The sequence below is a fragment of the Hypanus sabinus genome, chromosome 22 (genome assembly GCF_030144855.1).
Source record: "Hypanus sabinus isolate sHypSab1 chromosome 22, sHypSab1.hap1, whole genome shotgun sequence".
NCBI lineage: Eukaryota > Metazoa > Chordata > Chondrichthyes > Myliobatiformes > Dasyatidae > Hypanus > Hypanus sabinus.
The window spans coordinates 12,176,940-12,192,179 of record NC_082727.1 but is presented as its reverse complement, the minus strand read 5'-3'; the positions used below and the strand labels follow the sequence as shown (position 1 = coordinate 12,192,179).

Genomic DNA, 15,240 nt, shown 5'->3' with positions numbered 1-15,240 from the left:
GCCCGGGAAGGTAAGCCAATCGGAACAAGAGGGGCGGCGGGAGGCGGTAGGTGGTTAATAGAATCAAACCTAGCATTTTGATGGGCGGGGACTCCACGTGCGGCACACCTTCTGATTGACCGCTATCCAGGAATCGCCCACCTTTCGCCTCCCTTCCCATTGGCCGAGCCTGCCGCCGTCTCTCCAACCGCGCGCCCCGCCAGCCTGTCCATCAAAGCAGGAGGTGGGCGGGGCAATGACGGTTGGCTGGAGGCTCGCGGCAGAGCTGGGTCCGAATTTCCAGTCAAAGCGCGAGGTGGCTGGCGGCGGCGGACCGATGGTCCGGCCAAGAAAATAGCCATTCACACCAGAAAAGGCGTGTTATGCCGACGCAAAGAGAAGGAGAAATGTTAAAAGAGGAATGAAAGACACTGATTATTAGATGCGATCCCCCCTACCCTCCCCACAACTATCATTTAACACTCGCTGAGGGGGGGCAGCGCCTCCATTTCCATGCCAAACATGGCGGCTGGCAGCCGCGGCGGCCGAGTCGGCTTCTTCCTGGGCGCCTGCTGCTGCTGCCTGCTGCTGCGGGGCTGCGAGGCGACGGCGGAGGGGGAGGAGGCGGGCACGGTCATCATCGGTCTGCGGCTGGAGGACACGGACGACGTGACGAGCATGGGGGGAGGCGTGGTGCGGGTGAGCGAGCGCACCCGGGTCCGGCTGCGGCTCTACGGCCGCCACATCGACAACAGCACCTGGAGCCGCATCGGCTTCACAGAGCACCGGCGCACGGCGGCCGACCGCGCCTTCGACCCGTGCGGCGTGCGCACCTCCGACATCGTAGTGCTGCCCGGCGTGGCGGTGAGCCGCCGCAGTACCGGGGTCATCGAGATGGAGATCAAGCCGCTGCGCAAGACGGAGAAGACCAAAGCCTATTACCTGTGCACGGCGGCGGGCCGGGCGCCCGAGCCGGGCGACTGGCTCTACCACGACGCTGAAGACACCATGGTAGTGGTGGTGGAGGAGAGGAAGTTCCTGCTGCCCTTCTGGCTGCAGGTCATCTTCATCTCGGTGCTACTCTGCCTGTCGGGCATGTTCAGCGGCCTCAACCTGGGCTTGATGGCTCTCGACCCCATGGAGCTGCGCATCGTCCAGAACTGCGGCACCGACAAGGAGAAGAACTACGCCAAGCGTATCGAGCCGGTGCGGCGCCAGGGCAACTACCTGCTGTGCTCGCTGTTACTGGGCAACGTGCTGGTCAACACGACCCTCACCATCCTGCTGGACGACATCGCCGGCTCGGGCGTGGTGGCCGTGGCCGTCTCCACCGTAGGCATCGTCATCTTCGGCGAGATCGTGCCCCAGGCTATCTGCTCCCGGCACGGCTTGGCGGTGGGCGCCAACACCATCGCTCTCACCAAGTTCTTCATGCTGCTCACCTTCCCTGCCTCGTACCCGGTTAGCCGGCTGCTCGACGTAATCCTGGGTCAGGAGATCGGCACCGTGTACAACCGCGAGAAGCTGCTGGAGATGCTGCGGGTCACCGACCCTTACAACGACCTGGTCAAGGAGGAACTGAACATCATCCAGGGCGCTTTGGAGCTCAGGACTAAGACGGTGGAGGATGTGATGACCCCGCTGCGGGACTGCTTCATGATCGCCTGCGAGGCGATCTTGGATTTCAACACTATGTCCGAGATCATGGAAAGCGGTTACACCAGGATCCCCGTCTACGAGGGCGAGCGGTCAAACATTGTCGACTTGCTCTTTGTCAAGGACCTGGCCTTCGTGGACCCCGATGACTGCACACCTTTGAAGACCATCACCAAATTTTACAACCATCCCTTACATTTCGTTTTTAACGACACTAAGTTGGATGCGATGCTGGAAGAATTTAAAAAAGGTGGGATAATACCGACCATGGTTTATTTTCTGTCAAATCGTAACTCTTGTACACTTTTCTTTCAGGTCTATTGTCAGCCCTGCGCGACATATGCGCTGTTCTTCAAGTCGATGAAATATTTAGGTTATCTCGGTGGTTTTGTCAGCTGCATATGGCAACGCAGGATGTTACCTGCAATGTTTTGTGCACACACTTTCCTTTTCCCAGGTGCGCAGCTAAACGGTGCCAAAAGATGTATAAAAGTGCTGAGATTGTTTTGAAGATCTGAAAAAGATTGAGTCTAAAGCTTCCAAAATGTTTTTCCATCTTCAAAGTTTCTGTAGTTTTAAAGTCGGGTTTCCAAAATGTCCATTAAAATGTGTAGCCTGCTTTTAAAATCTGAAGTCACTATTTAAATGGATAGCTGTATTTTAATTTAATAATCCCATAGCTGTCAGTGAGCACACGGAATTATAAGGATATGACAAATCTATCACTGGCAGCTGGCCTCTGTCAACATTTTATGAACCAAGACTATTTTATCATTCATTCTGTAGAAGTAGAGAGAATATGTGGCTCAGTTGTTGGATTGATTGGGTTTATTCAAAAACAGCTGCATTTACCAAGATTTCAAAATATTAGTGATCTGTAACAGAATATTATGAATGATGGATGTGTCAGCAGATTTTTTTTTGCTGGTTGCAAGTCATGTATTGTGGAAAAGACCAGGCTGCAGTTAAATTCCATTTCCAGATGCAGACAATTGACTCTAGGGTGGGAGAAATGAAGATTAATTGCTGCGTGTCATTGCATTGAAATTTGTATCTATCACCTCTCTGATAATCAGAATTGGAAGTATATTCGGGCCAGCATTTTGGTGACTTGAGTTGGAGCAGCAGTGAAAGGAAAGTGAGTTGAAACGTCAGTCTCTCCCTTGCTGAAATGCATGGAGAATTTTTTTTTAAAAGCACTTTGATTGTCAGCTTACCTTTGTGAGGGGCTTATTATTAATTTTTTTTTAATTACTTCTAAGTAGTGTTCTAAATATACTCTGGATACAACTTGAGACTTTGCAGCAAGAATCAGTGACCAGTTTTAATCAATGGCTAACGCCAAAAATGCAGTTTTGCAGCATTCTTTAGAAGAAGGTGCATGAATATCTCCTTGTAATTTTGTGACATTTAACCCATTTCTTTGCTATCTTTTTTCTATTTCTGCATGGTACAGAGGCTTTCCATCTTTCCACCTATATTTTAAGGCTTCATATAAAGCTTTGAGTGATATTATTGATCTCCACCTGCACACCTTGGAGCTTCTCAAATGATCCATAGTATTAAAGATCTCTATGCATATTTAGGGTCAGGGATTTTTCTTGCTTAGGTCAAGTGTAGGGCAGTGGGTGGAATTTGGTTTCTAGTAATGTTTTGGGTTTGAAGTGTTGGGACCTCCTTGCCTATTGGCTCCTGACCAGCAAGGGGTGGGGAAATTTAGTGGAGGGAGAAATGCCAGCAGTTCTATCCTCGGAAGGATGCCCAGTGCCTCTCCAACTGTGGGCAGAGGTCAAGTTTCGCTAGCTTTGACTGGTATTTGACCCATACTGTAAGTACTGTATGTTATGGGATTGGACTGATGGTGACACAACAGTTGGTCATCTTGCTGCTAGCATAGTTGAACTAGGTTGTACTTTCTGTTAGCTGCGCCAGTATTTGATGTGACTGAAGCAGCCCAATGTGCTTTGCAAGCTGGTAGTGAGATGTAGGAAATGTTCCTGGTCTTTGACCAAAGGAATAAACTACTGTAGCATAGTGGTTAGCACGATGCTTTTACAGCTTGAGTGCGGAGGTCAGTTCTATCGTCCTCTGTAAGAAAGTTCATACATTCTTCCTGTGTGCATGTGGGTTTCCTTCAGTCTCCTCCCACAGTCCAAAGATGTACTGGTTAGTTGGTCATTGTACATTGTCCTGTGATTAGGCTAGTGTTAAATAGGTTGGTTACTTAGTGGTATGGCTTGTTGGGCTGGAAGGGCCTGCTCCATGATGTATCTCTAAAAATGAATAAAATTATGATTTGGGGTTTGAGAAGGAGTGAACAAACAGACATGAATTTTGTCAAGCTCATTGCAAAACATGTTATGTCAGTTTTTGAATTAGTAAGACTTCACTGTTGGAGCAAGGGACACACTTGCATATTCCATTGCTCAACTATCTAAATGTCTAAATCCAACCCTTATAGGAGCATATGTAGTTTACTGACTCAGGATGTCAGTAGTAAGTTTGTTCCTGCTGCATGAATAGAACTGTATTCTTCTGGGTTGCTCTGTGAGTGATATAAATACAGGAATTTGGAATTTGAGAAGGGATAAAATATTAATATTGGACTGATTGGAAGGTGGCTTTTGTAAAAGCATTACCATTGATTTTCTTTGATTAGAAAGAAGAAAGCCAAAATTGTATTTTATCCTTTATATACAAATATGCCTAGAAAAGTTGACTTTGAAAGGTACATTTCATAATCCTAACAAAACTAAAAAGGTTGTGGATTTGAGTTGTAATCTTCTCCAGCAAAGCAGAACTTCAGAGGTTTAATCACTGTAATTACTGTTAGAAATATTGGAGTTGATTGTGTACAACTCACATAGCAAAGAGATAAATGACCAAAAATCTTGTTTTTCCTTATTTTATTTGAGGATTAACATATTAAAAAACATTTTGGAGAGAACTCTTGCTACATTCAGCTGGAAGAGTAGTTTGTGCCTTGCTTTGACGTTAAAGGTTGTCACCTCAGTGCAGTTCAACATCCCTTCCATTCTGTTCTGAAGTGTCAGCCAAGACTGTGTCCAAATCCCCAGACTGTAGCTTGATTTCGAGGTATGATTCCACCAATGTACCAACACCCTTTTAAGAATGAGGCATACATTTTAATTAGGTAGATTTCTTCTGTGTCCAGGGATTAGTATTTCATTAAATATGTTTGCTATATCAAATCATCCATTCTTAAGTAGTCGTCTAATACTTATTGACATATTTCCCAACTTTCAGAAACTAAATTTGGTGGGGTTTTTTTTTTGGTTTTCCTCTGCACGATACTTGTTAATTCTGTGGTTACAGGTCTTTGAGACTATTTTAATTATACTTTTAATTTTTTTTCTGTTAATTTGTCTGCCAGATCATTTTGGAAATTCAAGGTTCATATTGCCTCTAAACAGACTTGTACTCTGAGTACAAAGTTTGCATATGTCTGTCAGAATAAAAAGTAAAGATAAGAGCTGTAGGGAACCTTGATTTTCAAGAGATATTGAGGCCCTGGTTAAAAGAAGAGCTGCATAGGAGGTAGGAACAAATGAAGTGCTTATGGAGTATAAGAAATGCAAGAGAACACTTGAAAAAGAAATCATGAGAGCTAAAAGGAGGCATGAGGTTGCCCTAGCAGACACAAAGAAAGAGAATTCTAAGAGATTCTACAAGTATGTTAAGGGCAAAATGACTGCAAGATACAGAATTGGTCCTCTAGAAGATCGGAAAGGTAATCCATGTGTGGAGTCAAAGGAGGTGGAGGAAATCTTAAATGAACTTTTGCATCTGTATTTATTCAGGAGATGGACACAGAGTCAATAGAAGTGAGGGAAAGCAGCATCAACTTTGTGGACACCATACAGGTTACAGAAGAGGAAGTGTTTGCTGTCCTGAGACAAATTAGGGTGGTTAACTCCCCAGGGCCTGACAACGCATTCCTTCAGACCCTGTGGGAGAGTGCAGAAATTGTTGGGATCCCAGTAGAGATGTTTAAATTATTCTTAGCTACAGGAAAGGTACCAGAGGAGTGGAAGATAGCCAGTGTTGTTCCACTGTTTAAGAAAGTCTCTAAACAGAAACCAGGATATTATAGGCTAGTAAGTCTGACACAGTAGTGGGAAAGTTCTTGCAAGGTATTCTGAGGGATCAGATGTGTAAGTATTTGGATAGACATGGATTGATTAAGGATAGTCAGCATGGGTTTGTGCGTGGTAGGTCATGACTAACCAGTCTTGTAGAGTTTTTCAAGGAAAGTGGATAAGGCAAGGTTGTCTACATGGACTTTAGCAAGGCAGTTGACAAGGTTCCACATTTTGGGGGGGGGGGGGGGCGTCTGTTGAAAGTTTTGTTGCTCAGCATTCAAAATGAGGTAGTAAATTGAGTTAGACATTGGTTTTGAGGGAGAAGCCAGAGAGTGGTAGTAGATGAGTTGCCTCTGTGACGGAAGCCTGTGATTAGTGGAGCTTCGCAGGGATTAGTTCGGGTCTGTTGTTATTTGCCATCTAAAGCAACGATCTGAATGATAATGTGGTTAAGCAGATCAGCAAATTTACAGATGACACCAAGTTTAGGGATGTTTTGGACAGCAAGGAAGGCTATCATGGCTTGCAGAAGAATGTAGGCCAGCTAGAAAAATGTTCTGAAAAATGGTAGATAGAATTTAATGTAGATAAGTGTAAGGTGTTGCTCTTCGGGTGGACCAACCAGGGTAGGCCTTGCACAGGACACTGAGCAGTGCGGTAGAGCAAAGGGATGTGGGAATACAGTTCCATAATTCATTGAACATGGCATCACAGATAGAGTCATAAGTCAAAGTATTGAGTACAAGAGATGCAATGTTATGTTGAAGTTGAAGACATTGTGTGCAGTTTTGGTCACCTACCTACAGGAAAGATGTAAATAAGGTTGAATGAGTACAGAGAAAATTTACAAGGATGTTGCAGTGTCTTGATGATCTGAGTTAAAAGGAAAGAAAGATTGAATAGGTTAGGACTTCATTCCTTAGAACATAGCAAATTGAGAGATTTGATGAAGGTATACAAAATTATGAGGGTATAAATAGCATAAAGCAAACTTTTTACACTAAAGTTGGGTGGGACTACAAAGAGAGGTTATGGGTTAAGGGTGAAAGGTGTGAAGTTTAAGGAGCCATGAGGGGAACTACTTCACTCAGAAGGTTGTGAAAGTGACATGAGCTGTTAATACAAGTGGTGCATGCGAGCTTGATTTCAGTGAAGTTTGGATGGATATATGGATGATAGAGATATGGAGGGCTATGGTCCCGGTGAGTATACTTTAAGTAGTTCAACATGGATAAGATGTGCTGTACATATATAAATTCTATGGAACTTTTAGAAACGCAGTACCGTATGATTTTTTTGGAGAGGCATTTTTTTCCTCGGGTTATTCTGTTGAATTCTGGGCTAAGTCATGAATGTGGTAATGTGGACCATAGTTTGACCAGAGTTTTATCCACCACTTTTAAACATGCAGTACAAACAAGCTGGATGAACTCAGCAGGTCAGGCAGCATCCGTTGAAATGAGCAGTCAATGTCTCGGCCCAAAACGTTGACTGTTCATTTCAACGGATGCTGCCTGAACTGCTGAGTTCATCCAGCATGTTTGTACGTGTTGATTTGACCACAGCATCTGCAGTGTACTTTGTGTTTTAAACATGCAGTAATTACCACATGACCCATGTAACATTAGAGATTCTGTTTAAAACTCCATGTTCATTAATGCTTTGAAACCCTGAAGAAGATGCCTTTGTGTCAGTCAGTGATGCCAAATCCAGGCATTATTCCATTCAGTTGTACTGTTGAAATTCTGAGGCACAGGTATTTCCTTAAATTTCTGGAAGAAGATGGAGCCAGCGAACATCACAATCTCCAGACAGTTCATGAAACTGCTTCTTTTATGTGTTCTTTTTCTTTCAACTGTGGTTCACTAATGTTGGAGCCTGTGATCAACATTTTGGTTGTGTGTTTTTGAGCTGATTCACCAATCTGGCACTTTGCAGTCTCCAAGAGGGTTCCGTGAGGTTTTGAGTGATGCGTGCGTTTTTGAGGCAAAGAAGCCTGGAGATGCACGAGCCCATGATTGACTGCATTTCTCACTGATCTCGCCAAGTGAAGCATCAGGGATGATTGAAACCATTGAATCAAGTGCAGAAGGTGAGCGGATGTTCAGCATCGTCTATCCGCCTTTTGCTTGCAGGTACCGGAGGAAGGTACCTGCACTCATCTGGTCTCTCTGTCCTCGATGCTGTCAGAGGAGTCCTGGGTCCTGGGCAAGTTTTAACTGGTCCATTTTGTGGATTGGATTCTGTGGTTCACGTTATGATGTGTTCTTGATTTCTGGTCACTCCTTTTTTTTATAGTTACTGTTTTGCTTGGGGCGGTATACCGATAAGGAATGACACAGTGCTAGATTTAACTGAAATACATATACTTCGATTTTGTGTTTTATATTCTGTTGTATCACTTTTTTTTTTGCCATTTACACAGTTTGTTTTTTTTTGCACATTGGAGGAAGAAGGGATTTTATGTTTTTCTTTGAATAGGTTCCATAATTTTGTTTTGTGGCTGCCTATGGAAAGACAAATTTCAGGGTTGTCTATTGCAAGCATACTTTGATAGCAAATGTACTTTGAACTTTGAGTAGCAACTAGTGGGTAGAGAACTGGCTGGTATCAGAGAGAAGACAAGAGAATATAAATGGAAGCTGGAACAAAACCAGAACACTGGAATAACAAAGCAGGTCAGGCAACATTTTTAGAGACAAAAGGTGTAAATTTGACGTTTTGTGATGAGACCCTGTATCAGGAATCAGAGGAGCAGGAATGACTGATGGTATGAAAGACGATGAGATAGAGGCTGGTGGGTGATAAGTGGAGCTAGAGGAGGAGTGGATGAGGGCATTAGAAAGCAAATGGCAGGATGATATGGGAGAGATGAAGCAAATGAGACAGGTGCGTGGGAGGAGATGTGGGTTACGTGAAATTGAATATTCATGGAATTGCTTTGAAAGCTGTTCAAGCAGAATGAGATGTTATTCTTCTAATTTTTATTTGGTCTCCATAGCAGTGATCCGTGTGCACCACTTTCAAATTGGTCATTCATATTTGGTGCTCACAGTGTGGCCTTTTCTGTGCTGGTGAAACCAAGTGCAAAACATTTAGTAAGTTTTATTGTTATTTTAACTTCCCTTCCCAATCCCACACTGACCTCTCTGTCCTCTGCCTTCTCCATTTCTTTGAGGCCAAACACAAAATATGAGACATCTCATATTTTGAATGGTTAGTTTACAACACAATGGTAGAAATATTTCACACTCAGGTAATCCACACTCTGTTAGGCTCCCACGCACGTTAATTTGTGAGTCTAGTATTCATCTCTCTTTGTTCAAACATTTCCCTGCAAACACTTCCACTACTCCATGCCGCCTCCCCTCTCCCTCCCAATCTTGTTCCATTTACCATACTCTACCCTACTACCTTTTATATTGCATATATTGGTAATCTTTCCTGTTCTCTCTTTCTCTCAGTTCTGCTATAAGGTTTTGACATGATGTGTTGACCTATTGCCTTCCTAGTTCCACACAGTAGACTTACTCAGAAAGTCAGAAGTTTGGCTAGGTGGATTTAGAAATGGCTTGCCTGAAGAAAGCAGAGGGTCATGGTGGAGGGAGTACATTCTGATTGGAGGGTTGAGGCTACTGGTGTCCTACTAGGATCAATTATGGGACCTCTACTTTTCGTGATTTTTATTAATGATCTGGATGTGGGAGTAGAAGGGTGGGTTGGCAGCTTTGCAGACGACACCAAGGTTGGTGGTGGTGTGGATAGTGTAGAGGATTGTTGAAGATTGCAGAGAGATATTGATAGGATGAAGTGGGCTGAGAAGTGGCAGATGGAGTTCAACCCGGAGAAGTGTGAGGTGGTACACTTTGGAAGGACAAACTCCAAGGCAGAGTACAAAGTAAATGGCAGGATACTTGGGAGTGTGGAGGAGCAGAAGGATCTGGGAGTACATGTCCATAGATCCCTGAAAGTTGCTTCACAGGTAGATGGGGTAGTTAAGAAAGCTTCTGGGGTGTTAGCTTTCATAAGTCGAGGGATAGAGTTTAAGAGTTGTGAGGTAATGATGCAGCTCTATAAAACTCTAGTTAGGCCACACTTGGAGTACTGTGTCCAGTTCTGGTCACTCACGATAGGAAGTATGTGGAAGCATTGGAAAGGGTACAGAGGAGATTTACCAGGCTGCTGCCTAGTTTAGAGAGTATGCATTATGATCAGAGATTAAGGGAACTAGGGCTTTACTCTTTGGAGAGAAGGAGGATGAGAGGAGACATGATAGAGGTATACAAGATATTAAGAGGAATAGATAGAGTGGACAGCCAGCGCCTCTTTCCCAGGGTACCACTGCTCAATACATGAAGGACATGGCTTTAAGGTAAGGGGTGGGAAGTTCAAGGGGGATATTAAAGGAAGGTTTTTTACTCAGAGTGGTTGGTGCATGGAATGCACTGGAGTCAGTGGTGGAGGCAGATACACTAGTGAAATTTAAGAGACTACTAGACAGGTATATGGAGGAATTTAAGGTGGGAGGGTTATATGGGAGGCAGGGTTTAAGGGTTGGCACAACATTGTGGGCCGAAGGGCCTGTACTGTGCTGTATTATTTTGTGTTCTATGTTCTAGCTTCTGATTTGACTTACTGATTTCTTTGTATTTCATTTTTTATTTTGGTGTGAGATGATCCCAATAAGTAGATTATAGATTGTTTATTCAATTTGTCTCAGCATCTTGACATTTGTCTCATTCAGAATTAAGTTCTTCGTATTGCTACTTTAAATTGGCCTTTAATTAAAATTCTTTATTTTCCAGTACTTATAGCAGTTAACTTATTTTACCATTACTGTAGTAGGCTAATCTGATTGCATGTTCCCTGTCTTTGTTTCAGTATTCTGTATTTAACCTGTGCTTCTCTACTTTAGTTGCGGGAAGTGCTTAGTTCAGTACGAAAAAATGCACATAACTTCAATTAATTTTCATTTGTTTTCCCTTTTTGGACTGGTGTTTACATGTGTACCTCTGGAAAATAAGAGTTTCCATTCATTAGTGTTATATATAAATTGTTTTTCTTTCATGATTGCTACACATAAGAATTTTGTTAATGATAACAAAATTAGTGATGTAGTTCATTGGAAGAAAGTTCCTAAATTGTAGAATGATAATGATCTCGAGCAACTTATTAGATGGATACAAAAATGGCAAATGGAATTCAGTTCCAAGGAATGTGATGTAATGTATTTGGAGGGCAGACTACTCAAGGGAATGGTGGGAATCTGAGAAATGTCGAAGAACAAAGGGATCTTGGAATGCATGCTAATAGATCCTTGAGGGGGAAATAGCAAGTCAGGTAGATAAGGTAATGATGAAAGTGTCTGGATACTTTTATTAATCATGACTAAAGTACTGAAGCAGGTAGGTCACATTTGTACTTCATAAAGTGGCTCATAGTTGGAGCATTGCTTACAGATTATGTACAACAGGGCATTTAATGGCACCGGAAAGGGTTTAGAGTAGACTAAGAGATTACAGTAGGCTGTCTTCTTAAGAATAGATTGACAGGAGATTTTAGTTGCCATCTGTTAAATATTGACAGATCCAAGAAGGTTAACAGGACCTATTTTACTTAGTACAACAGGTAGCAAAGACTTAAGTTATTATGTAGTGCCAATTAAAACAAAACCCCGGGTGACATATTAAATTTGAAAGATAAAATTAAGTAATGTAATTTTTTTGTCTGTTCCAGTTGATTTGGCTGTCTAAACTTTGTTAATGATGTGAACCTTGTTTACAAATTTAGCCGGAAATGTTAGAAAAGGTTCGTAATTATTGCTGGGTACTGTATGTTTTCAGTTTTTAATGTCTTTTAACACTGGAGGGAAAGCCATTACTTACGGTATTTTCATTTTAAGGTGAAACATTTAAATGAAGAGATGTTAGGAATTTGTTACTTTAAGTACCATAGTATATTAAAGGATTACTTGCCTGCCACTCTAAAGATGATCAGATGTATTAATTGACTCTGCCAACATCTCCAGTTAAACTGGTTTTAGTTCAGTGTTTCTCATCACTGATTATAGTTAAATTATTCAGTAAGTATAAATTGAAATGAGGAGATCTGGTGGTCCAAGTAAGGTCTTTATCTATTTTTCAGGTGGTAACTTGTTTTATATAAAAAAAAAGGCTTATAATGTTTGATGCAAAACCACAGTAAAGGAAAACATCAGGAAGCATTTGAGCCCAATAATTGAATTGTTCTTTAAATGGTGTCAAACATATATTTGGACATGCTTGGGGATGTTCAAAAATTGTAAATAAAAGATAGATACAAAGAAGATTGTACCTCAGCAGTTATATGAATAAATGGGTCACTTGAAATAGTGATACTTATAACTGGTACGGTTTCTGCATCTAATGAAGATGAATTGAAGCTGTGTCCCAGTTATGTCATTTATAAGGATACATGTACAGAAAAGTACTTTAAGGGGTGAGGTGCAGGGAAAGGGGAGGAAGTGTTTGGAGAGAGAAAAATAATGCTGATTAGGGATTTTAAACATAAAAGCAAGAGGTTTTGGGTTTGGCATTTCCAATGCAAGAAGGTGAAGATTAAAGTTAAAGATAATGTTACAGGATAGAACAAGTAACATTATTAACATTAGGTTGATTTTTTTTTGTAAAAGGTGCAGAATGGTAGAAGGTAAATACAGTTGGCCCTCCTTATCTGTGGGGGATTGGTCCTGGGACCCCCCCGCGGATACCAGAATTCGCGGATGTTCAAGTCCCTTATTTAACATGTATCAGTGCGGTGGTCTTTAGGACCCAGCGGAGCCCCAGACTTTATTTAACATTTCCATGCGGTGGACATTAGGACCTGGCAGCGCAGCTCTGAATCCGCAGTGATTCTGTTCACGAAAATAATCACGATCGTGATTGAAAATAAGGTGGAAGTAATAAAGCGCTCGGAAAGAGGTGAAATACCATCGGTCATTGGAAGAGCGTTAGGCTACAATCGGTCAACGATCAGAACAATTTTAACAGAGAATGTGAAAGGCCCTGCCCCGATGAAAGCTACAATTATTACTAAGCAACGCAGTGGTTAAATTATTGAAATACATATGTTTCTTAAGTGTTTTATATGCATAGAAAGGTAAAATATGTACTATATACTAAGAAAAACGTTTGACTAGCTGACGCTAAATAATACCGGATGTACCTGTTCCGACTTCAAATCCGACTTAAAGACGGACTCAGGAATGGAACTCATTCATAACCTGGGGACTGCCTGTACTTTTAAGTCATTTCTAGATTACTTATAATACCTAATACAATGCAAATGCTATGTAAATAGTTGTTATACTGTATTGTGTAGGGAATAATGACAAGAAAAAATAGTCTGTACATGCTCAAGCAACGAGTGCTGGAGAGAGAACTTCCGGGTTTTCCCGATCCGCGAATGGTTGAATCCGCGCATATGGAATCCGCAGATATGGAGGGCCGACTGTATTAGCATATTGAGTGTGTAAGTGGCAATGTATTTCAGGGGTTCAAAGCAAGGAGGAGGAAAGTTGCATCATATTACAAAGGTAGATATGGGTAGTCAGTGTAATGGAGAAGATATGAAATTTGGGGTCTTCTCTCCAGATGAAATAGAATTAAGAAATTATAAAATTTAAAAATGGGTTTATCCTGAGGCTGTAGCTACAGGAAGTGTACTCAGCAATCAGCAGGTCTTCAAGATGATGGTTTAAGTCTTTCCTTATGTTAAGCTGTTGGCTTATCAGAAGTTAGTTGAAAGTTTAGCATGTTTACCACATTTCCTTGTGACACAAAAGGAGGCCATTTTGGTCCATTGTGAATATGTCAGCACAGACCAATTTCGTTTCCCACTAATTTTCCCCACATTCCCATCAACTCCCCTAGAATCTTGCCTATCACCATTTCTCCATTCTCATGGTAAATGGAGGTTCTTGTGGATTAGATCTGTTTCATTGCTTTGGGAATGACTGAAGCTTTTCAAACACAGGAGAAAGAGGGGCGTGGTGAAAACTGGCAATACATTGAGATGTCAGGCAAAGTGCTTGGTGTTAAAATAAGTCAGTTGGTTTTAGAAGGACGAGTCTTCTGAGGAGATGGTTTTGAAAGAAATTAACGAGCAATTTCAGCTGGCATGAGCAATGGTTTAAAAATAGTTTAGTAATTGATATCTTTGTCAGTTAATAACAGATATATTTGTGTGCATGTAGAGAATAATAACTAATTAGAAACGATAAACTTACATTGGCTAATTTATGTGATGTTTACTTTTGGTATGTATACCAATTTTTTCTGTTGTAGATTAAAGTTTAATCCATATAATAGCATGATTGTTTCAGTCTACTTTTCTCTTATGTATTTCTAATCAATAATTTACATTGTTTTTTGAAGTAGTTGACTACTATGCAAAATTGAATTACCCCCTCAAATGTCAATGTAAAGCATAGACCTTGATTTTATACACAACACAGCAGGTCAGGCAGCATCTGTGTACATGAGTAAGCACTTGACATTTTGGGCCGAGATTCTTTAGGACCTGATTTTATACTTCTGAGGTGCCATTTTACTCCAATCTGCATTATTTTCAAATTGTGTGCAAGTTGCGGAAAGTCCTTGCTATTACTGAATTGTGCTTGTGGTTGGCCTTTTCCAGCTAAACAAACAAATAGGCTTAATGTGAATTGTCTAATCCAACAGCAGTTAATTGTATGGCCAGTAATGGGTTAAAGTACGAGCTTAATGATACTCATGTATTTGGGGTGGCTCTTGCATGTAGACAATTTTGCTTGGTACTGATTAAGCATGGCTAGGAAGCTAAATGCTGCATTAAGGCAAAAGAAGAACTGAAACAATACAGGAATACATTTTAACAAATAATTGGACCAAAATGTAAGGAAATCTGAGACTTGGATTTATATACTTTTGCAAGCTCAGGACATTCCATTGAAAGACTTCGCAATATGAACATAATTGTAATGTGTGAAGTTCATCAAACTAAATTGATAAATCAAATTGCCTTGTTATTGTCACACACGGAAGTAATATTAAAAAAAAATTACATGGCATCATGCAGGTCATTTCATTACAACAGTGCATTGAGGGGAAAAGCAATAACACAATACAGAATATAGTTTCACAGTTAAAGAGAAATGTAGACAGATTCCATGGAGGGGATGTTCTTTTCTATGATATACTCAGCTATGTCCACAGCTCAGTGTAATTTTTTGTGGTCACGGGCAGAGCAGTTGCTATACCAATCTGTGGAACATCTGGATAGGATGATTTCTATGGTGCATGGATTAAAAATTGGTGAGGGTAAAAGGAGGCATGCTAAATTTATATAGCCTCCTGAGGAAGTAGAGACACTGATGAGTTTTCTTGGCCATGGCTTCTTTTTGGTTGTACTAGGACAGGTCCTTGGTAATTTTGCCCCCTAACATCTTGAAACTTTCAACCCTCTCAACCTCAGCACTATTGAT

The 15,240-nt window shown here is 41.5% G+C and overlaps 1 protein-coding gene across 3 annotated transcripts in view; it reads left to right on the top strand.

The window, feature by feature from the left end:
* The first annotated feature begins 219 nt into the window (after positions 1-219).
* The window catches only part of cnnm2a (cyclin and CBS domain divalent metal cation transport mediator 2a), a 164,777-nt gene continuing 149,756 nt past the window's right edge, over positions 220-15,240 (top strand). The window contains exon 1 of one of the 3 annotated variants that reach the window (XM_059947059.1): positions 220-1,885. In XM_059947059.1, the coding sequence (XP_059803042.1) occupies positions 493-1,885 (1,393 nt within the window). In that variant the 5' untranslated portion in view covers positions 220-492. The remainder of the gene's footprint in view (positions 1,886-15,240) is intronic. The other 2 variants (XM_059947058.1, XM_059947056.1) reach the window with 2 other exon arrangements.